The following is a 23,575-nucleotide window of genomic DNA, read 5'->3' as shown; positions in this document are numbered from 1 at the left end:
AAAACAATGTCGCTAAAAATGAAATTATGTTAAAAACCAACTGTGATTCTCCATATTGTTAATCTTCCTAAGAAAAAAGCACCAGACTATGCAAAATTAAGAGGAAATAATAAATAAAATTTTGGAACAAGAAGATACTTTAGTTGCCGAACCCCTTTTCTTAACAACTGACCTCAATCAAGTCATAAGCCAGGTAAAAGGTTAAAGAATATAAAAGGTTCCCATTAAAGGAGGTTATTAGAAAAGGAACAGTGAAAGGAACAGTGGACCAAGAGTGGGTAGAACAATGGTATTCTGGTGCAACAAATAGCTGTAACCATCAGCAAAACACAATGTCAGCATTTCCTCTGAAAAATAAAGGGACTGTCAAGCTGAAATCTAAAGTTCCTTCTAAATGTGCAACCAGAGTTACCCAGAAATAGATGTGCTTCCCCAGCTCAGTCATTACATGATGCTTAGCTATATGGTAGCACAGGAGAATACAAATACAAAATGAACATGCGTGTACCCTGAATTCTCTAAAGTTGCAGGAGTTTGTTAATTAAATTAAAATGCAATGCGACTGTCCAATTGCTCCTTACGAATAAAAATTTGAGACGAATGAAAAGAACAATTAAAAGACTTATTAAAATGCAACAAGATCACCTTCAGTGATCTGCTGACTGTCCTTTAAAAAGATAGTGTTCAGACTCATTCTAAAATGCTCGTCACACTTGTCCTGAAATAATAGGGCGCATTTCCTAGAAATGTTTAAAAGTGCAAGGATCCTTTCTCCCTCCCCAGTAGTACCACGCGTTCCTTGGAGCAGTGATTAGACCGGCCCCAAGAGCACAGGGGTGAGGCAGCACCGGACTCTCAGCACTTCCTTTTGGAGAGGACGGCCCTCCGCGTCACTCGTTACTCACTCAGGATGCAGGGCACAAGTTTATCCCGGAGGAACTTAGCACAGTTGGCTCCCGCCCTCCCAGCACTGCGGTCCGGGCCCAATCCCGCCCGCACCGGGGCGCTGCCCTAGGTACTCAGCCCCCTCCAGAGCCAGGGCTGTAGCACCCCGACTCGCTCACTGCCGGCCCCGCTGAGCCGCCGAGGGCCGGGGAGGACGAGGCCTCTTCCCCTCCCCCGCCCCTCGTGCTGGTCCCCCACGCCCACCGCGAAGCTCAGAGGAGCCAAAAAGGCCGGACGCCGACCGTCAGCTCCAACGCAGAGGCCCAGGCTCTCCACGCCTCCCAGCCTCGACGCCCGACCCGGCAGAACCCACTGGACGGCAGCCGGGGGGCGGGGAGGCCCGGGGGCGGTGCCCGCCCCACACCCTTACCTGGCTTCTCGTGATCGTAGCCTACTACGATGAAGTAGTCAGCCAGCCGAGCCATGGCCGCCGCCGCGCCCGAGAAGCGGGTGCCCGTCGCCGCCCTCGCCGCCGCCGCCCACCGGGCCCGGGAGGGCTCAGCATTTTCCCTGCAGCAGCAGTAGCGGTAGCGGCGGCACTTCAGCCATGTTTGACAACCGAGGCGCGCTCTGCGCCTGCGCCGCTCTTACTCCCGCTCCTCCCCTGCCCCCACCCGCGGGCTCCCGAGTCCGAGCCCCGGCGGTGAACCCATCCCCACCCCTCGCGGGCGGCTGGCACCGTTGGGTTTATGGAGTGGGCAGCCCGAAGTACTCCAGCCACGTGCGGCCACCGCAGCCGCTCGACGTGGTTCACTTTGAGAACTGGCTTCTTGGCTCACCTCCACCTCCCCCTCCTCTATTTTTCCTAAAACAGGGTGTTCTTCCGCCTTCTCTTTCAGGATTTGGTGAGAAGAGGCAGGGATGGTTAAGGGGGTCCCCTGGAAAGTTTGCTGCTTCCCCTCCCCCACAAGACCAGATTCTCCCGCCCTCAACTGGAAGCGTGGAATTTGCACCGCCAGGGCTTTTGCTACAGTTTCCTGTTTATGTTGTGTACATGGGAATTTTAGGAACATGCCTCCCAGCAGGCGGGGGAGGGAAAGGCTTTTGCGCAATCTCCAGAGACGCCTCGGACTTTAAAGTGCTGGGTGGGCTGGGGGCGGCTGGCCTGGGCTTCCCCCGGAGCCTCTCGGGCGGGGCAGGATTCCACCGTTGAATGCGGCATCCCCGGGATCCTCCTGATCTGGCTGGAACCTACAGAGTCCGAGCGAAAAGGCTCGTCTCTCGCAGGGAGGCCCTCCCGCCTAGCTTTCTCCCCTCCTGCAGTCCAAGGGCTCTGGTAGCGGGATCAGGTGGTGATTTCCAACTTCCCTTTTCAAACAGGCAATAAAAATGAATTAATGAGACTCATCATCTAACCTAAGAATTACCTAGGTCACTTTATTTTTTTGCTGCACCTCTTAGTGATAATTTCGAATTTAGTTGGTGAGACATTCAGATGTCTTTGTCATCTGTTCATTTCTCATGAAGTTTTAATAGGATATAGTACAAGTAATATACTAAAGTTTGGGGAATCTCCATGGTTTCCAAATGTGATCATCCTCATGGTTACTCGTTATTAATTGAGGATTTAACCCTTACCACTTACATATAAAAGTCTTAGCAAAGTGTCCGGTAAGTGCTTCACAAATATTTTTAGTAAGCTAATGTACACTTTCTCCAGCTACCTGGAGGAAGCTGCAATGGCTGGAACTCCAACCTGGGTGTCCAGCGGGTTGGTGTTTCAGCTCCTGAAAGTTTACTTGATCATTTACTTGAAAGTTAATTGATCATTTCCTCTTTCCGTGGCACACCTTCAGGAAGGAATACTTGAGCTGTAGGAATGTATTTGCAAATTTCTTGTTGTCAAACTGAAATCACCGTGATTTCGGGGATGGAAGTAAGATAACAGATTGATCTTGAAACCAAACAAGCTTCAATGGCTCCTCATGTAAGAATCCTCTCTATAACTTTTCCTGAAAGCTCGTCATCCAACCTGATTACCCATTTACTGATTAAGTAAAGAGTAATGTTACTTTCCTTGGGAGGCAGCATGTTCTGTTTAACAGCCCTTTTTTTATTTTTTAAAGATTTTATTTATTTACTTTTAGAGAGGGGAAGGGAGGAAGAAAGAGAGGGAGAGAAACATCAATGTGTGAGAGAGACATTGAGTTGCCTCTCACATGCCTCCAGCTGAGGACCTGACCAGAAACTCAGGCATGTGCCCTGACTAGGAATCAAACCCGCCACTCCTCAGTTCAAAGGTGGGCACTCAGTCCACTGAGCCACACCAGCCAGGGCTAATAGCCCTTTTGTTGGTTTTCAGGGATGGAACCCACAACCTAGGTATGTGCCCTGACCGGGAATCAAAACTGAAATTTTTAGTGTAAGTGGACAACACTCCAACCAACTGAGCCACCCAGCCAGGGGTGGCCTTTCAGATTTTTAAGGAAGTTATCATGTTCCTTTCCCATTTTACTTTTTTTAATTAAGGTGGAATTCACATATCATAAAATTAACTATTTTAAGGTGTACAGTGCAGAGGTATTTAGCACATTCACAATTTTGTGCAGTTATCACCTCTACCTAGTTCTGTTACCGAGAAGGGCCTCTGGACCTAAGCAGGTTTGCCTAGCTAGAGTCAGTCAGCAGTATGTGGGTTCTTAACTTCATGTAGGAAAGATTTAACAACACGAGTCCAGATGATTTTTAGAGGATGTTTATTAAGCTGGGGACAGTACCCTAACTGGTGTGGCTCAGTAGGTTGGGCGTCGTCCTGCAAACCGAAAGGTCACTGGTTCAATTCCTGGTCAGGGCACAAGCCTGGGTTGTGGGCCAGGCCCACCGCTTGGGGCATGCGAGAGGCGACTGATCAATGTTTCACAGATCTGCGTTTCTTTCCCTCTCTTTCTCCTTCCCTTCCCCTCTCTCAAAAAATAAATTTTAAAAAGTCTTTTAAGTAAATAAAGCTGGGGACAATGAAACAAGGAAGGGCTAGGGACACTGGAAGCAACAGGAGAGGCTAAGTGGGATTGCCTTGGCTCACTGCAAATGTAGGGAAGAAATGAGCCTTGGTAGGGCTGCTTTAGCTCATAGAGAAGTCACAGAAAAGGGAACCTGGGGACAGGTTCGGAGCGTTAACCCCAGAACAGCTGCCGCTGCCCATTGCTCCTTGGTTGGAAGTCTTGTGGGGCCCCTTAGAATTTAAGAGATGCTTGCCTGTGGCAAAGGAAGAGGGGGAGGGAAAGGTGTGGACGTGCTGGGTGCAACCTGCTCTGTGCTCCGTGCTCCCAGCAGGGAGAGCATACCAGATCCTCCCTGGAAAAAGTTTTTAGGGGTGGAGAGTGTAGGGGAAATCCCAGGTGAGGATCTCAATAGAATATTCATCAGCTTTCCAGGTGTGTCCTTCCAGGGTCCTAGTCTCCACTGATTGATTGGTTGGTGCCAGGGTCCTTATTCAATGCAGCTGGTCCCAAGGTCAGCGGAGGTGTCACTTGTCTGGTTTTGCTGCTTTTCTGGGCCTGGAACTGAAATACAACTGAGGACCAGATGCTGTCTAGGAATGAAAGGTTACCCTACAGGCGAGGTCCTTGTTTTCCCAGTTAGGTCTGCTGTCAGGCGCCTGGGGCCTTCTGCCCCTGTGACCCTTTGTGCCGGTCTATAGGTTGCTTGGCTAGTTGTTGTTTTTTTCCTATCCCTCTCAGTTTTCCTATTACACTTGCCAAGGAATGTTCTAGCTTCTTACTAACCTACCTCACTTCCAAACCATTTTCATCAACCAAAAGAAAACCCCACACTCATTAAGCAGTCACTCATTTCCCCTTCCTCAAGCCTCTGGTAACCACCAATTTGCTCTGTCTCTATGGATTTAGCTGTGGTAAAGGAAAATCCACAGGCCAAAAATGGGGCCACTCGTGCTAAAAGCCCATGATATCAAACCTGGACTTAATGCCTGATCTAACTGCAGTTTCAACGTCCCCCGGAATAATCTTAATCAACCAGTATGGAATTGTTTGGTAAAGCACCAGTAAGGTACTCTGTCCCATGCACCCTCTCCATTGCCCATGGAGAGAAGAGGCAATGTGCATGATTTTGCCCTGGCTGGGTAGCTCAGTTGGTTAGAGCACGCCCCCCCATATTGCAAGGTTGCGGGTTCAAATCCAGATCAGGCCACATACAAGAATCAACCAACAAATATGTCAATAAGAGGAGCAACAAGCCGATGTTTCTCTCTCTCTCAAAGTCAATTTCTTTTAAATTAAAAAAAAGAAAACCCTTTTATTCTTCCCTCAAGGGAAAGATGTCAGGGCCTAAGAATAATCCTTTATCTTCTTTCGTTAATAACTCTCTTGCCCCAGCCTCCTTTCTATACAAATCTTCCATTTCGTGTAACCCCTCACAGCACCCTTCAATAGTTGGTAAATGCAATGCTGCTGGATTCATGAATTGCTTAATTAAAGCCAATTAGATTTTTAAATCCACTGGTTGGATTTTGTTTTTTAATGCATATTATAGGTATGCAATATAAATTCCATCATACAATATACGACTTTTTGTGTCTGGGTTATTTTCTTTCATTCAGTATCATATTTTCAAGCTTCATTCACATTGTAGCATGTATTTGTACTTCATTCTTTTAAGGCTGAATAATAATACTGCATTGTATAAAGTCCAACTCATCTATTTTTGTTTGCTGTGCTTTGGGTGCCATATTTAATAATCCATTGCCAAATCCAAGGTCATGAAGACTTATTCCTATGTTTTCTTCTAAGAGTATCATAGTGTGTGGGGCCAGCATGTGTCATCTCAAGATGTGTCTCTGTGGTATGCAGACTGTTTCGAGTTAATGGTAACTTTAGCCACTGGCTCAAGAGAGACTTCTGCCTCCTATCCTAATGACTTAGAAGAACTTGAATTAAAGGCCTTGGTCATAAGAGATTATAAGAGATAACTTCTTAGCCTTGATTGAATAGCTCAGTTGGTTAGAGCATCATGCCCGTATGCCAAGGTTGTAGGTTCAATCAATCGCAGGTCAAGGACATACAAGAATCAACCAATGAATGCATCAATAAGAGGAACAATAGCCCTGGCCGGTTGCCTCACTTGGTTGGAGCGTGGATCCATATACCAGAAGATTGTGGATTTGATTCCCAGTCAGGGCACATACCTGGGTTGCGTTTTGGAGCCCAGTCAGGGTGTGTACAGGAGGCAAATGATCGTGTTTTTTTCTCACACTGATATCTTTCTTTCTCTCCCTACCTCTCTCCCTCTAAAATCAATAAACATATCCTCGGGTGAGTGTTTAAAAAATTTAAAAGGAACAACAAACCAATGTTTCTCTCTCTTTCTCTAAGATCAATACACAAACTATTTTTTAATTTTTTTTAAAGAGATAACTTGACTTATCTATAAGTCAAGGTGAACTTCTGTTTACCGAAGGTCTACCCTTCTTATTATCATCCTGCAATGACCTTTTAAAGTACCCAAGGCACCTTACTTCATCCCTAACTCAGGATGTCCTTTTATTCCTGTTCCCTCTCTGTCTCTGAAGCTCTTCCGCATGTGGGGTCCCTAACTTTCTCATGTACATGGGCTTCCCATACATATGGAGGTATTCAACTTGGCTATTTTCTCTTGCTAGTGTTTCTCATGTTCATTTAATTATTAGACCAACCAGAAGAACCTCGAGGGTAGAGGAAAGTTTGTTCCTCCCCCTCAATAGTTCAGCTCTTGTATTAAGGCCATGAATCTATTCTGAGTTAATTTTTTTATATGACATGAGCTAGGGTCCCATTTTACTTATTTTTGTGAGGGGGAAATTTTTTATTGATAACTAGGTTACAGTCAAATACATAGAGTGATGGTTCATTGGGGAATAAAAACTCCAAGAGAATCTTAGCCTCTCTCCACCCTGCATCTAGCTCTTGGCTTCTGCCTTCTCGCTGGTCTCTTGAGATGATCAGGACTTGGTGGGCATGCCAGGCCTTCTTGGACCCTTGGGGAGCTCTGTCTTCCTGACCAGTGGTGCAGGCATGGTCTAGGACTCACTGTCCTTTGTAGGAGCAGCAGCCTTGGCTTTTAGCCCTTCCCCAGCTCCCTGGGCAGTGGCCTCTTTAGAGTCCTTGTTCCCAGTCTTATTTTAGGCTAGGGAAGCAGCATCACTCTCACCCTTGGTGACTGTGGGTTTTGAACTCTGACTCCCAGATTTGGTTTTCATTTTGGCCTTGGCATCTGCTGGACTGCTCTTTCTGCCTTGGACCTTTGACTTCCCATGGGGCCCACTACCACCAGGAGGCTTTGTCTGCCTGTTCGGAGCCTTCCTGACCTTACCCACTCTTGCCTTGCCAATCTTGGTCTGGCCACCTTTTCATGGGGCCTCTTCCTTGGCCTCACTGAGTCTCCTGGGAGCCAAGAAGTCTTCCTGGACTGGGTTATTTTGGTGGGAGGCGGGGCTTGGGAGCTAATTTTAAACTGCCAGTGGTCCCCCTTGGCCTTGAAGTTACCGATCATGATGAGGAGTCCGCATTTCATGCCAGGGTCCAAGACCTACTTCGCTCCCGATGCTATTTGAGCCTAATAGCATCTACCATGGGGTACTTTTGCAGGACATAAACCTTGATGGCCACTACTGAGGTGACTCAGCCCTGCTCTCCTGCCTGCACAGCACAACTGGTTGGTGATGCTGTGCCTGGGCATTCTGTGACTTGGGCCTTGCTTTTCAGTCCCAGACCACTGAGGCATGGATATGGTGGAAGTTGAAGAGGCTGAGGAGTTCGGGGTGTCTCTGGAAGTCACACTTCAGGTTGCTACTGCATAGGCGGAGGATGTCACAGACCTCTACTTTTTAAATGTGTTGTTTTCAAAGGTTCGTAAACTCCAAACAAGCAGCATCTGGCCTCAGTGTGCTCTGTACCTCTGGCTAAGTGGCCTCAGGCCTGGCACTTGCGGCAGCCAGCCTCAGGTTCTCATCTTGGCCTCTCCCAGACACATCCAAGCCCAGCACAAGTAACAGCCATCTGAAGATCACTTTGTAGCTCATATTGGGTGGCACTTGGGCAGGGCACAGATGCAACTGACCTTGACCTGCATCTCCCAGGAGGCCACAGATCCAGTGCACCCTGTGGCAAACTTCAGAACATACTGGAGCACCATCCAACCACCTCCACAAGTAACACACTAAAGGGGTGAGCATGGCAGGCATCAGACCCCTGCCGAAGCAAGTCCTGCTCTCCAGGGTTTCCTCCTGCACAGGAGCTCCTCTGCTATACTCATTATCAGTCCTGGTAGCCTATTGGCCTGGGGGTCAATCCCTCCCACTGACGTACCAACAGAAGTTTCAACTACGACAGAAAGGCATACACAACCCACACAAGGTGCACACCTGGAGCTCCCAGCTTCGGTGACCAGGGAGCCTCAACCACTGTGTCCTACAGGACACCTACTACATAAGGCAACCCTACCAAGACTTGGAGACATAGCAGATCGATGTAATACATAGAAAAAAACACAGAGAGGCAGACAAAATGCAAGACAAAGAAGCATGTCCCAAATAAAAGAATAGGACAAAACTCCAGAAAAAGAACTAAATGAAATAGAGGCAAGCAAACTACCAGATACAAAGTTCAAACCAATGGTTATAAGGATGTTCAAGGAACTCAGTAAGAATTTCAACAGCATACAAAAGGGCATGAAAAACCTAAAAAAGAATGAGTCAGACATGAAGGATACAATATCTGAAATGAAGAATACAGTAGAAGGAATCAACAGCAAATTAGATGAATCAGAGAATCAAATCAGAGATTTGGAAGGCAAGTAGTAGAAAGCACCAAATTAGAACAGTAAAAAAGAAGAAGAAATTTTTAAATGATGATAGTTTAGCTCTGCAGAAGTCATGGTCAAAAAAATTCAGCATAGGCCACATGTACCCAAGAGGTGCATTCATTACTAGTATGTGCTGAAATGCAAAATAAATTCAAAACACTGCAAATTTGCATTTATTATATTTATATAATAAAATACATGATTTTTAAATTTATTTTCCATTACAATCTAGAAATTATTAAACAAAGAAATATAAAAACATAAAAAATAAAAAATTTTCCTTTCAAATAATGGAAACATGGCTATTGCTAAAAAATACAACCAAAAAATGTCTTTAACATTAATAAGAATATTCAATAGTTGGCTTTGCAATAAGTGACTCATTTTGGATTCATATCACCTAACACAAAACACATGTTATAACCAAACTGACAGCTTAAAGTTTATGGCTTAGCATTAGTCACACACAAAGGTACCTCTAGTCATGACCTTGAATCTATGCACCCGATATATGTAACAATATTTAAGAAAAGAATTTGTTTGTATCTCTCAGACAGGTGTGACCTCTGCAAGGTTATGGAGCCTCTGGGACAACATCAAACAATAACATTCACATCATAGGGATACCAGGAGGAGAAGAGAGGGAGCAAGGGATTAAGAAACTATTTGAAGAAATAATGACTGAAAACTTCCTTAACCTAGTGAAAGAAAAAGACAGACAAGTTCAGGAAGCACAGAGAGTTCCAAACAAGATGAACCCAAAGAGTCCCACACCAAGACACATCATAATTAAAATGTTAAAGTTTAAAGACAAAGAATCTTAAAAGCAGCAAGAGAAAAGTAATTAGTTAACTACAAGGGAGCTCCCATAAGATGGTAAGCTGATTTCTCAATAGAAACATTTCAGGCCAGAAGGTATGAGCAGGGAATATTCAAAGTGACGAAAATCAAGGACCTACGACCAAGATTACGCAGCAAACCTATCATTTAAAATCAAAGGAAAGATAAAGAGCTTCCCAGACAAGAGGAATCTAAAGGAGTTCATTACTGCCATACCAGTATTACAAGAATGTTACATGGTGTTCTTTAAAAAGAGAAGGAAAAAAAAGATAAAAATATGAATAATAAAATGGCAATAAATACATGTTTATCAATGATTACTTTAAATGCAAATGGATTAAATACTCCAATCAAAAGACATATGGAGGCTGAATAGAAAACAAGACCCTTACATACGCTGTCTACAAGAGAATCACATTAGATTGAAACTCATACCCATAGAAAGTAAGGGATGAAAAAAGATATTTTGTGAAAACAGAAACAACAACAAAAAAGCTGGGGTAGCAATAGTTATACCAGACAAAATATACTTTAAAACAAAGGCTATAATAGGAGACAAAGAAGGACCCAGCAATTCCAATTCTGGGTGTTTTTCTGAAGAAACCCAAACGCTAAAACAAAAGGACATGTACCTCCATATGTTCGTTGCAGCATTCTTTACAATAGCCAAAATATACAAGGGACTTAGGTGTCCATCAACAGATGGATGGATAAAGAAGTGGTACATATGTACAATAGCATATGACTCATCCACAAAAGAAAAATGAATCTTCCCATCTGCACTGACAGAGTACTGTGTGAGTGAAAGAAGTCAGACAGAGAAAGACAAATGCCATATGATTCCACTTATGTGTGGAATCTTAAAAAACAAAATAAACGAACAAGCAGAACAGAAACGAACTCATGGATACATAGAACAAACTGATGGTTCTCAGATGGGAGGGGCTCAGGGGAGGGGTGGAAAAGGCGACGAGATGAAGAAGTACACGCTGAGGTTCCAGAATGGTCATGGGATGTGAAGTGCAGCGTAGAGAACACAGTCAATGATAACGTGATAACTGTGTATGTTGTTGGTGTACATTTGTCAGGGTGATCACCTCGTAAGATATATATGGGTATATATAAAATCATGAGTTTGCACACCTGAAACTAATATAAAATTGTACATCAACTGTAATTAAAAAATAAAAAATCACCTTTAAAAACAGTGTTGTTTAGCATAGGGATTTTGACATATCCCAGGTATTTGTGGAAATGTACCATGTGTTTACATACACACATGAACATATTTAGCACACACTAGAGCTGTGCTTTACTTTTCAACCAACAGCTACCGGTCTGCTGAAACTGATAATCCCTGACAAGACAGCCTGATTATTGAGGTTGGCTCAAGGTCAGGCTATCCCTTGAGATATCACCAACACTTTTCATCAAAGAGGAAGGACGTAAAACAAGCCCACACTTATTCTATAGAAGGCTGACGGGAGCAGGAAGGGAGGAAGACTATGCAACACAGTGATGTGCACAGAGCAGATGCCTTTCTTTTATGCTTTAGAAGACAAAAAGGAGGAGATTACTAGTAAGCAAGAGTTATCAGCCCGCTGCTCTTACAGCTGGCTGTTGTGGAGTAAGTGGTTGATCTACACAGTCATGTCGAGTGCTTCCTGTGGTTAGCCACCACTCTTCACAAAGGAGGTAAGAGAGTGCGACTTGACCAAACATCCACATGCAGGGCTGGGCCCTCTTCAAATGGCCTCTACCAACCAATAACAAAGGAGACTACGGAGCTGTGGCAGAAAGTTCCCCACAGTCATTACTCAGCCCTGTTGATCCTACTCCCCAAATATATGCACTTGTCTCCACCCTTACTGCCACCCCACTAGCCAGAGCCACTACTACCTTCCACCTCGACTAGTGCAATAGCTTCTTAACCGATCTCCCTGCTTCACTGGGGGTTCCAGGCTTTCCATATGGGTAAAACATAAGGACAATAAGTGAGCTATTAACACTTTGTTCAAATTAAATTTGTATAGTAAACACACTGTTTCTACCCCAGGAGTATGTTTGGGGTGTGGGAAGGTGGCTACTAGAGATGGCTACTAGAAATTGTCCAGCAGGTGCTTTCACATGAGTGATTATATGACTAGTTGAACCCTGACACTCATAAGAAGGATCCCTGATGTTAGCAGCTATAGTGTAAATTGGTGCTCTGCAAGACTGCAGGGCTTTTACTCAGATTGCATGTTTATTTAGTAAGCAGGATTGGCTACATAGTTTGCGGAGCCCAGTACAAAATGAAAATGTAGGATGCTCTGTTCAAAATGTATTAAAATTTCAAAACAGTGACAAGCAGCCCTGGCTGGTGTGGCTCAGTGGATTGAGTACCCGCCTGGTAATCAAAAGGTCACTGGTTGGATTCCTGGTCAGGGCACACGCCTGGGTTGCAGGTCAGGTCCCCAGTTGGGAGTGTGCAAGAGGCAGCCAACCAATGTTTCTCTCACACATTGATGTTTCTTTCCTTCCCTTCCCCTCTCTCTAGGAATAAATAAATAAAATCTCAAAAAAAAAAAAAAACCCTAAACAGTGACCAGCAGAGCATCACCAAGTGTGAGGCCGTGTGCAACTGAATAGGGAGGGTACACGTCCATGGTGCAAACTTGCTCTTTTGGTGACTTAAGGTAGAGTGTGTGTGTGTGTGTGTGTGTTTATGGGTAGATTAACAGAGATTATGAGGGGACTAAGCCTTCTCCAGTCTCTACAGGGCACCACCACTGCTTCCCTTCTTGTTCCTCCCTAATCCATCCACCACATCCAACCACCTTCAATAACCAAAATGATCTTTTAATACATGTATATCAGGTCATGTCTCTCTCCTCTTCCAGCCTGTCAAAAGCTCCCCACTTCATCATGAATAAAGTGCAAAACTTCCCTACGTACATCGCAAAGGCCCTATTTACTCTGATCCTGATGACCTATTTAATTTCAGTCACTCTTCATCGCTTGATGCATTCCAACTACAATGGACTTCTCTCATTTTCTCTAATGTACAACGTTCTTCCTCATCTCTAAGCCTTTGTACATGCTGCTTCTTCCGTTTGGAATATTAGATCCCCCTAGTCTTACTTGTCTTTCAGAAATCTTCCACAGTTTATAACCAAATATTTATTCCTATGAAGATTTGTTTATGAATGGCTACATCACCATACTATAAGCTTGTAGAGGGCAACAATTATGTTAACATCGACGATTACTATGTGCCCCGTACTTAGCACAGAGCTAGGTATGTGATACATGCTCAGTAAATATTTGTTGAAGGAATGAATAAACTTTCAAGTTACACAGGCCCATATTTGAGAATTGCTTCATTTCAATGGTTCTAATCTGATAGTCCAGGGTCCCCATCCGGAGGCAGGTAGCCATTCTCAAGGGTTAGGGATGACCCCAAGTGATCCAATCATCTCTTTTATAATCCATTTATGAATGCCATTCACTGTTCCATCAATAGTAAATTGATCTTGAAGTCATTTCATGTTGTTCTGTTATAGCTATTAGTATAACAAGCTTCTGTATGTTAACCATCTTCTTTGTGTTTTCTTTCATTTGTCCTATAGCAACTTACACCATTTAACCTTTAGACAGGTTTGTCTTCTGGCTTTATCACATGTCTGTCCATCTGTTTTGTGCCGGAGCACAGAAATGAAGCAGCAAAGGCATTTCCTTTCCTTAGGCTGATGCCCTGGAAAATAGCATGTCCTAAAGAGAGATGTTAACTGCCCTTTCCCTCCACCACTCCAGTTAATGCTGTAGAAACAGTGCTTTTTATTCTGTGCCAGCACTCTCAACCTGGTTGAACCCCTGAAACTGTATGCCTATTTTTACTTAAATTGCTATATGTATATGTGCATTTTTCTCAAAAAGACCTATATTTTATTAGCTCCGAGAAGTCAAAGACGGCCCCCCCCAAAAAAAAAAGTTCCCAGAGACTGGTATCCTTCTTCACTTTTCCCTGTGAGTGAGCAAATCCACAAAGCTGATTGTGTCCTTTCTCTAAACCACTGTGTGTTATGATGGCCAGGATGCTTCTTGAACCTTGTTTCCAAATGAACTTTGTAAAAAGCCCTCAGGTTAGCAGAAGCATTCTGGACTATATGAATAATAAATACATTATAAAGTTTTCTGATTGAAAAAAGAAGCATCTGAAATAATTACACAATGCACTGAGCTACTTACTTACAGTTTTTCTTGTTAATGTCATGAACATTATTTATTGTTTCTCATCAGTTTTCTGCATGACCTGAGTGTGGTCACACTGGCTTTAGGGACTGTGTCCAGTATTAGCTGAGAAGCCATGGCCACAAGTTTTTTAAAACTCCAAATCTTACTAAGAATAAGGATTGGCTTTAGGGCCTAAAACTAATTCAGTTGGAATGTGAAGAAAAAATTAAGACACCATTATACAACAAGCCTTCAGCACATTTTTATGTCTGTATATATAGTATCTGGATACACACATTTATTACAGCGCTTTGGGAGTTATTTACAATCTGACCCTTGAAAAATTCTTGGGCACAAAATATGTGGGTTCTTATTAGCCAGAATTTCTCTCTCTCTCTCTCCTCTTGCCAGTGATATTTTAAAGACGTTTCTTCCTTCACTTCCTTCCGTCCTCGTGCTCCATGTGAACCTACAATCACTGTAACTTGGATGGAAGAAACTCCACGTTAACAAATCACCACAAGCAGAACTCGCGCTGTGGCGTTTCCTTCTAGATCTGATCATTTAATTGAGAAGGCATTCTAAGTGATCTTTTTTCTTCAACGATGATTAAGTAAGCGAACCCGCGGTCATCCCCCCCCCCCCCCAATCCAGAACTATAAGGAAAGATTTGGCAGGGTTCTCAAGCGTCAGATCTCTGCGCGCCAGAGGCACACCGCGCACCTGGGCCGATAAGGAGCGTGCCAAGGCTCTCAGGTGGGAATTTCTGGCACCGCGCCCACGCTGCTGGCGTAGGCACTGGAGTCGCGCCGAGCAGAGCCGAGGCTCCACTCTGGGGTCTGCTTTGCTTGTTGAAGCCGCCCAAAGCTCTCAGCGAAGTGTGCACCTAGAGCATGCTGCGAGACCCTGCGGCTGGAGCTAGCTGTTTCCCCCTCCATGGGATCAGGGGCTTTCCTAAAGGACAGAGAAGAGGCAACGAGGCACTGCAGCAGAGTCCTCCGCAGACCGAACTCCCCAGGGCTGGTGGGAAGTGGGAGGAGTGAGTCCAGACCACCCGACTGTCCCTGGCTGGGGGCGGGCGCCCCGCTGTCCTTAACCTCCCCAGCAGTCCGAGGCACCCGGGGAAATGAAAGTAAAACCTGTTTAGGCGCGGACGCAGATGGAAGCTGGCGACTAATAGATTGCAGACAAATTTTGTCCGGCTCTCAGACAGGACAGACAGCCCGCCCTGGACAGGTTCTGTGCGACGAGCTTGATTCGCAGGCGACGAACTGAAAGGAAGAGATGGGAAGTGGGAGACAAGCGAGAAAAACAAAATGGGGTGGGGAGGGTCCTCGCAACACAGCAGACGCGCAGTAACACCTGCCGCCCGCGGTGCGCACAGACCACCGCCAGACCACCTGATGGCGTCTGCTGCTGTGACTGCCCTGCCGCCAGCCACGAGCCCCGAACCCAGCCAGCACGCAGCGCTGCACCGCCCTGACCCTCGGGCTCTTACCGGAGCCTGAACCAGGAATCTGTCCCCTGCTCTCAGCTGAAACTCAGGTCCCGCTCAGGTGACTCGGGGAAGACTCTGCAGAATAAATTACTGTGACACGCCCTTGCCTTCCCCGGGTGCAATGTCCACGGTTCGGTCCTGAGTGTGAAAAGGCGGCAGAGCCAGCCGTGGGCGCCCAGACACGGCAAGGTCCGCGCCCCGGCGCCCAGCCGCCTTTTCACGGTATGGCAGAACCAGCACGGCAAATCAGCTATGAAGCTAAGAGATCTGCTGGGGGCAGGTTGTGGATCGGGGAACTAGAGAAGGGACGTGACTTGCCCACATTCACACAGTGAATTGCAATACGGCGAGTCCTAGTGGTCTCCCGCCCTCGGCCTCCCAGTCTAGTCACTGGGCTTCAGAACTTGGGTCTGGGGTCGTAGGTAATAGGACACCAGAGGCCCGCATTCAGGTAGTAGGGAGCCTTGCAGGGCTGAGTTCCCTCCCCAGTTTGGTCCCCAAATGACAAGTAAGAAAGTGGAGTCAAGAAGCAGTGATGGAAGAGTACAAAGGGGTGACAAACGTGTTTGGGGGTGATTCATCATGAACACGCACAAATACTTGGGCGGGGGCTAGCACTCTTCTTTACCCTTTGACGAGATGATGATGGCCGTGCTTGCTTGCGGGGGGCTGAGTTAGGACTCTACTGCTTACTGCCTTTGGTGTAACTTAGGGCAAATACATTCTCTCTCTAAACTTCAGTTTTACACTTAGTGAAATGAGAAAAGTAATGCTACCTTCCTTCTTAACTCAAGGGTAGGTGTGAGGATCAAAGGAGATCAGAATGTGGCTGTGCTTTCTAAATTGTGAAGCCATTAACATAGGTGAAGCATTAGTGTACTCCCTGGCAGTGAGTCCTCACGTTTAGAAGGGCTGAATGAAGGCTCCGAGGTGCAAACTCAGGTTGTAACCTTATAAGGCATGATTAGACTACAAGGGGGAAAAACCCAAAACGGTTATCTTTCTTCCTAATTTTGGTTATTCCTGTATTTCCAAATGGGCACGCAAATTCTGAAATTTAAAATACCCCCTCCTCCAAACCCCAATTCTCAGATTAGCCTTTCTGAGCCTTGCCCTTATTGCGAAATCTTACTAGCCCATTCCAAAAACCCGGAGTCTCCGCCACTCTCCAGGGTGGGAGTAGAAGGATGGGGAGGGGGTATTGGCGAGCCCCGCACCTCCAGGCTGCGTTTTGCGCCCTGACCCAACGGAGTCAGGGGTCGCAGCCAGCTCACGCTCGGAGCCGGCAGAGGGCGCGGTCCACTCGAGGCCGCAGCTCCCGAGGGCCGGAGCTTGGCCCATCCGCGCTGTGCCCCCTCTGGCTCTTGGCTTTCCATACCAGAAGGCCTCGCACCCTAGGCTGCAGAGATACTGGGTAAGGACACTAAGAGGTTGTACCGGCCCTGCTTTGGCCAGACTTACAGTGTGAACTCTGTGCCCAGAGTCAAGACTGTGGAAGTTCCTGTACCAGTGTCCCCGGGCTCATCCCTAAGCCCTCTGGGCATAAGGGACACCCCCACCCCTAAACTCCAAACCCAACACCGACAGACAAGCACTGAGCGCGCCCGAGTGCAGGAGCGCGCCTGCTGGAGGGAAGAAAGGGAGGGGGGAGGGCAGCCCAGGCCCCGCCCCCTGTAGCTCTGGTTCCCCTATAAAGCAGGGGAACCAGCGCTAGCTACTCAGTGGTTTCTGAGCGACAGTAGGCGAAACTGCTGGAGCCTTACCACCTCTGGTTTCTCACCGCAGCTTGGACGGTAGGGTTTTGCCCTGCCAGAGTGCCGTCTCGGAACTTTCTCTTCCCAGATCTTGACGGATCACCCCCCTCAACAGGTAGGTGCTGTAGGGGGAGGGAGTAAAGAGGGGGGCCTTGCCCAGGCAGGAGACTGGGAGCGCTGGGTGAGGGGTCCTTTAAGGAGTGCGTCCCACATCCCGGGTCCAGCTCTTACACACAGCTGGAACTCCAGTCCCCTCTGCTCTGTCAACCAAATTTTGAAAAGTTGAGCAAGGGACCTAGCACTGAGCAGCGGCCTTCCCTGCGGGTCTGGGCGCAAATGCCGCTGGCACCTCTCTGCGCCCCGGGGAGATAAGTGTCGGGGCCGGGCAAACGAGTGCTGAGCCTGCCCGCGCCAGGGCCCCCCACCAGCGCTCTGTGCCCCGCCGGGGCGGTGCGGCAGGTCCCGGAGCTCACGCTCCTTTCTCTCCTTCCCAGGGGTTAGCGCACCGCCGGGATGAAGCTGGCTCCCGTCGCCCTCCTGTACTTAGGCTCACTCGCCTTCCTAGGCGCCGACGCTGCACCGCTCGACGTGGCGTCAGAGCTCGGAGACATGTGAGTCGTGGGCAGAGCTTTCCAGTCCTTGTACCTGGAAGACAGGGAAAGTGGCGAGTGGTTCTGAGGGGTTGGAAGTGAACGCGAGCAGCGGCGGGCGGACTCTCCCCTGGATCGAAGCGAATCGAATATATTTGTGTTTTCCAGACGGGCGCAAAGTCGTGAGAAGAGGGAACTTGAGGTGTCCAGCAGCTACGGCCCCGGGGTCGACAGTGCGCAGGCCGGGCCTCCCCCTGCAGTCACTCAGCCCCAGCCTGCCCACACAGTCAGTCAGCACCAGGACTCGAAGAGGGACTCACGCAGCATCCAGGACAGGTAACTAGGTCCAGCGCCTCCGCGGGGTGGGCGAGCGAGCTGTCCCCCACCACCATAGCCCGGGGGGTCGTCGGGGTTTGTGGCAGTTCAGAAAGCAATGGCAGTTTCCAGCCCCCGTTGGTCCTAGCATGCTCCCGTTCCTGGAGCCCGGGGCCCAATCCCTGCTGGATGGGGCTCTCATGATGCCTTCCTTTCCCTCTCCAGCAGTCCGGACGCCGTCCGAAGCCGAGTCAAGCGCCACCGCCAGAGGGGGAACAAATTCCGGGCTTTGCGGAGCCCCGGCTGTAACTTTCCGACGTGCTCGGTGCACGGCCTGGCGCATCGTCTCCACACGTACAATGACTCGAGCAAGGACCCAACCGCCCCCAAGGACAAGATCGGCCCTGAGGGCTACGGCCGCCGGCGCCGGCGCTCCCTGCCCGAGGCCGGCCGGGCCGGGACTTCGTAGTCCCCGAAGCCACAGGCACGCCTGGCTCCAGCCCCCCGCTCGGATGAAGTGCTCGCCTTACTCTTTAGAATTGAGGTCCCTGTGGCAGCTGCGATCAGTCGTTTTTGCCTCTGAATGGCGCCTCCCCGGGCGGAGGGCTTCCCGGAGCCGAGCCTCTCAGCCTCTGGGGACCGAGCTGAATCAGCTGTGCGTAGACCGGGGGTTCGGGAGGCTCCGTTCGGCGGCGAGCCCTGGCCTTGCACGGGTCCCTCCTCCTCAGAGGCCCCGTTCCTTTCGCCCTAACCGGGCCCGGGTGTACCGGGGGGAGGGGGGGAGGTGCACAGAGGAATCCCAGGGAATGTCTGCAGGACTCACGGAGAAGAGAAACAATTAAACGCCGAGACCCCCGGGGCAAGGGTCTGAGCCACCGCTGTGCCTCCCCCCCCTCCCCAAACTGATTTCTCACCGGGTACCTCCCCACGGGGGCGCAAGCCCCCACTATCACTTGAACCTTCCAGAATCAAGAGCGGAAAAGTGCAATGCGTGTTGTCTATACAGAGGTAACTATCAATATTTAAGTTTCTTGCTGTCAAGATTTTTTTTGAAACTTCAAATATAGAGATATTTTTGTACGTTATATATTGTATTAAGGGCATTTTAAAGCAACTGTGTTGTTCCTCCGAGTACTTTAATACGTGAATGTCTCGGCGAGGTATAACACGGCTGCGCGGAACGTGTGCAAGTTTGTGTGTATGAAAGATACTTATTACCTCTTGTGGAAGAAGGAAACACTGTGTCTCTGTATAATCTATTTACCTAAAATGAGTGATATGCGAACTAGCAAACCAATAAACTGCCTCCATGCTGATTCACTCTCGGGTCACGAGTCTTGCTTGGGAGGGAGGGTGCCCCTGGTCCTGGGCGGCTCGGGAGCCTTCGGGTCACACTGACTGGAGTGGGGAGGCGGGACAGCTGTGCGGGTGGGCGCTGGCTGGCCTGTCCCCGCGCCCGCTGAGTCGTCCGGAACGCTCTCCCTGCGGGGAGCGCGGAGCTTCGCAGAAACGCCGGAGGTATAGCCTCTAGTGGTGGCTGGGCCGGGTGGGGTAGGGTGAACCCCAGTCCCGAGCGGACCTGGATTCTCCGGTTTGCGCGAAAGTCCCAGATTTTATGGAGTTGGCACGAAACCCTACACTAAAGCGCGCCTCCGAGTGCTTTTTTGGGGTGGTCTCTGGAGCTTCTAAGTGGGGATTTTCCCCGGGCTGCTGCGGTGTTAAAGTTAGAAGCATCTACAGCAAAAAGTTCGGACTCCTCCCGGAAACCGGCTTCAAGGGGCTAGGAACCGCAGTCCGCTCCCCGCCGGTGCCCCAGCGTGCTCGCGGGCTCATAAGCGAGGCTGCGGCGCCCCCCGCCGGCCGCCGTGGATGAGGGCTAGAGCCGTCCGGCAGTACGTGCGGGCAGTAAGTTCTCCTACGTGGGAGTCAGCACACAACCTTAATGAGAGAGGAAAGGAAAAAAAAAACCACACCACCAAACCAGTTTGCAGATGCCAACCAGGGACGGCCCCCCAGCCCTGCACTGCAGCTCACGGTTCTGGGACCGTGACTCAGCGCCCACACGCTGCGCTGGGTGCAGCTGCCGGCCAGAGGCGCGCGGGACGGACGTGCCGCCGGAACCGTGCGCGCGGACAGCCTCAGACCTTCATTGTTCCGTCTCCGCTGGCTGCTCTCCTCTTCCTTCCTCCTTCCCAAGCCTTTTTCATTTGTTTTCTCCACTTCTCTCCAGCTTTCCTTTCTGTCCTTTCCTGCCTTCCTCCTCCTTGCTTTCTTTATGCTTTATCATCTTAGAAGGTTGACCCCAGTTCCGATGGCAGAAGCTGGACGCTAAGCCTCAAGGAGTGACTAGAAGGGCAGGGAACGTGGGAAATGGACAGAAGGGGAAGAAGAGGGCCGGCGCCCCTGATTTTGATTTTCCTGCTCCATTTGTCTCTTCCAATACCCTGAAGACCCAGGATGGAGACCGATTTTTTGTCCTTTCCACAAAGTTTCCCTGGCCTTTCAACGTCAAGGCATGACTGACATGTTGGTGCCTATAGGTGATCTCAGAAACCTCCCTGGTAAAGAAAATCTGAGGGTGAGTTTGGAGAATTGGAAAGTTTCCAGGGCATCCAATCTTCTCTTGGGCCTTTTGTATCAATTGTATTCATATGTCACAAGGCCCCTTCTGAGGGCCTAGGATAGTTCTTTCCGAAAAGGCCTGGGTCTGGGGTCCAAAAACAACCTGATTCTGAAAGCAGTTTCAGTTGAAAAGTACATCTCAGCACGTGGAAAGTCCTTAAGACCAGACAAGTTCTCAACTCTGGGTGCCTGGCTGTGGACAGTGTCACTCTTCATATAGTTCATTGTCCTGTTGACCTAAATTTTGTGAGGTTCATTAGAATTGAGGGGGCTATGAATACAGCAACAGAACACTCTTGTCCTCCAGGGCCTTTTGTTTTTTATTTGTCTTAAAGACTTTATTTAGTTTTAGAGAGAGGGGAAGGGAGGAAGAAAGAAAGAGAAGGAAGCATCAACGGGCCTACAACCCAGGCATGTGCCCTGACCAGGAATGAAATCGGCAGACTTTTGGTTTGCAGTCTGTCGCTCAATCCTCTAAGGCACACCAGCCAGGGTGACATTCAAGGGCGTTTTAATAAATATTCACTTAGAGGGAACTCTGTGTCAGGCACTGCAAAAGGTACAGGGCACGTATGAATGGAAGAGTAACAATTACAGTCGTGGAACTTCTGTGCCAGTGAGTGGTTCTGGGTGGTCTGAAGGGGCTACAGAAACTGCAGAGAACAGCAGACACTTCAGCCTCACAGACAGTGGATTGGGATTAAATACTCAACCTTTTCCTTGAGCCAATGTTTGTCCCATAGCCACAGGGCCCTCCAGCCAAACCTCATCCTGGCAGAGCTTCAGCGGGAGGAAAAAGCTGCCAAAGGCAGGTTGGGCACTAGTTTAGGGCTGTTCTGAGCAGGGAACAGGCATCTAGCCTTCTGCCCAGGGAGTCATAAGACTCCCTTCAGGGAGTCCAAGGCAAGTGAAGGAGGTAGTTTAGCTCTGAGATGAAAGAGTCAGCTGCTTAGCTGGAGTCCTCTCCAACTGAAAATCCTGTGATTGAAGACATGTCCAAAGAGACCGAGACCTTAAGATCAGACTGGTACAAGTTCAGGATTGACTGAAGGTCACAATCAACCCTGGGGACCTGCTCTGTGAGCCATACAACCTACCTTCTAAGTTTTTTTCATAAGGTGTTGAAGCCTGTCAGGATAAGGCCTCCTGATGCCAAGAACACATCATTTATCAACAGTGATGAGTCATTTGTGAGCTGATTTGACCTGTCTGCGGCTAAGGAGTAGTCACAGCTTTTATCTTTAGCTACTGTTGCTGACTGTGGGAATGGTACCATCCATTTGTAATCAAGCAGGGTACCAGGAGATTTCTTGAAAAGCCAACACTTTGGATGAACAGCTAAGGGTGAAAGGGAGTGATGGGGGGTGGAGGTATAGAAACTAATTTTTTTAAAGCACCTGCTTCGTATCAGACATTCTCCTGGCCACTTTATACACCTTATCTTATTTAATTCTGACAGCAGCCTTGTGAAGTAGGTGTTGTTATCTCTGCTTGTAGGTAAGGAAACTGAACCTCAGAGACAGAGAGTAACTTAGGCAAGGTCACACAGTGAGTAGTAAGTGCTGGAGTTTGGATTTGTACCGAAGCGCTATGGGCTATTTTAATGTTAAAGACATAGAGAGTAAAGTGGGATAATTTTAACATTTGGATTCTCAAGTCAGATGTCCCCAGATGTCCTCTGATCCTGGGATGGCTTGGGTAGGTGATTTACACCTGTGGTTCTGAAAGATTTGCATGAGGCTGATTGAACTGGGAAGAACTGCTTCAGTGGTATGCTCAGTGAGGGCAAAATAAATACATGAAGTGAGTTTTAAAATTCTTGGTCCTTGTTTGAAGAAGGGATTATAAATCAGACATAGTCTTTTTTCTTCCCTGTTGAGCTAAGTCACTGACCTCTTTGGTTTTTATTGCCAAATATAGTTAGAACATACACTGAAGGCCCCAAGAGCCGGCTTCCGAGGAGAAGGCCTCTGAGCTATTCCTGGCCAAACAGTCCCTTCACTGTAGGTCTTGAGTCACATGGAGGGACACCTATGTCTACAAAGCTGTAAATAGAGTTTCCAACCTTGAGGTGGAACCTTTTGTCTTTGGCAACTGCTGCCCAAGGTGGCTTTTCAAAGGCTGTTGTGAGCTGGCTAGGAGAGAGAGTTATGAGGGCTGCCCTTCCTTTCTCTAGGCAGGACGGAGAGGGCCTTGTTATCCTGGGTCCCACAGAGGTTTCTGCTGAAGCTGGATTGGAGGCTTGGTCTTCATTTGCATGGTAAGAAGGGTGAGGCTAGATAGCTATCTGGTGGTCCCACTGGTCTTGTTCCAGAGCTATTTTGGAACATTCTGGAAAAACAATAAAATGACTGTGACCACACAGGCAGCTTAATTTAGTAGGTTATTGTACATTTATCCAACAGCAAGAAAGCAGTTATGAGTATTTAGCTGAATTTTTGAAGCATAAAAAATGCATTTTACTTATTATACAATATTTATTCAGTGTTGAAAAAAGATCCACCTTTCACACTACTCCCAGAGATAACTTCTATTAACATCTTAGTATATACCCTTTTAGACATTTATACGTAATACATATACACATACACATACTTTCAAAAAATGAATTTAAGTGCATAGAACTGAATTAAACATATTCCTCTGTTTAAGGCAAATTGTCATGATCAGTCTATGCAAGCTTCTCTCTTGTTTTAATTATTTTATTTTTTCTTCCTTAATTCCCATACCCCTTCTCATTTCCTTCACAGGAACCCTCTTTAACATATTTGATATCTGTTACTTGTTATATATGTATATATATATATAATCTTGTATAACCTGTTGTGTTGTTTTGTGACTATATCTTTTTAACATGCAAATATATATATATATATTTTAATAAGCACCTTTTATTTAATTTATTCAGGTGACATTGGTTAATAAAATTATGTAGGTTGCAGGTATACAGTTCAGTAATATATCATGTACACTGTATTGTGTGTTCGCCACCCCAAGTC

The 23,575-nt window shown here is 47.6% G+C and overlaps 2 protein-coding genes and 1 long non-coding RNA gene across 5 annotated transcripts in view; 1 reads left to right on the top strand and 2 right to left on the bottom strand.

Moving 5' to 3' along the window:
- SBF2 (SET binding factor 2) overlaps positions 1-1,518 on the bottom strand; it is a 416,007-nt gene extending 414,489 nt beyond the window's left edge. For both annotated transcript variants that reach the window (XM_024558744.3, XM_024558743.3), the window contains exon 1: positions 1,316-1,518. In XM_024558744.3, the coding sequence (XP_024414512.2) occupies positions 1,316-1,370 (55 nt within the window). In that variant the 5' untranslated portion in view covers positions 1,371-1,518. The remainder of the gene's footprint in view (positions 1-1,315) is intronic.
- Positions 1,519-13,917: 12,399 nt separating this feature from the next.
- Positions 13,918-15,486, bottom strand: LOC112303452 (uncharacterized). The gene is made up of 3 exons (XR_006655230.3): positions 15,296-15,486; positions 14,937-15,068; positions 13,918-14,751 (listed from the first exon to the last, which is right to left on the bottom strand). It is a non-coding gene; the product is annotated as an uncharacterized lncRNA (long non-coding RNA).
- A 1,510-nt stretch (positions 15,487-16,996) lies between these two features.
- On the top strand, positions 16,997-19,274 carry ADM (adrenomedullin). Of its 2 annotated transcripts, none has more exons than XM_045194350.3 (4): positions 16,997-17,164; positions 17,544-17,660; positions 17,808-17,975; positions 18,183-19,274. In XM_045194350.3, the coding sequence occupies exons 2-4, from the start codon at positions 17,563-17,565 to the stop codon at positions 18,421-18,423; spliced, it is 507 nt and encodes a 168-aa protein (XP_045050285.2). In that variant the 5' UTR covers positions 16,997-17,164; positions 17,544-17,562; the 3' UTR covers positions 18,424-19,274. The 2 variants fall into 2 exon arrangements, with proteins under 2 accessions (XP_045050285.2, XP_024414613.2); XM_024558845.4 differs by having other exon boundaries at positions 18,180-19,274.
- Positions 19,275-23,575: the final 4,301 nt, after the last annotated feature.

The sequence above is a fragment of the Desmodus rotundus genome, chromosome 5 (genome assembly GCF_022682495.2).
Source record: "Desmodus rotundus isolate HL8 chromosome 5, HLdesRot8A.1, whole genome shotgun sequence".
In the NCBI taxonomy this organism is placed as follows: Eukaryota; Metazoa; Chordata; class Mammalia; order Chiroptera; family Phyllostomidae; genus Desmodus; species Desmodus rotundus.
The sequence above is the reverse complement of the archived record's forward strand: the minus strand, read 5'-3'. Positions and strand labels throughout refer to the sequence as shown.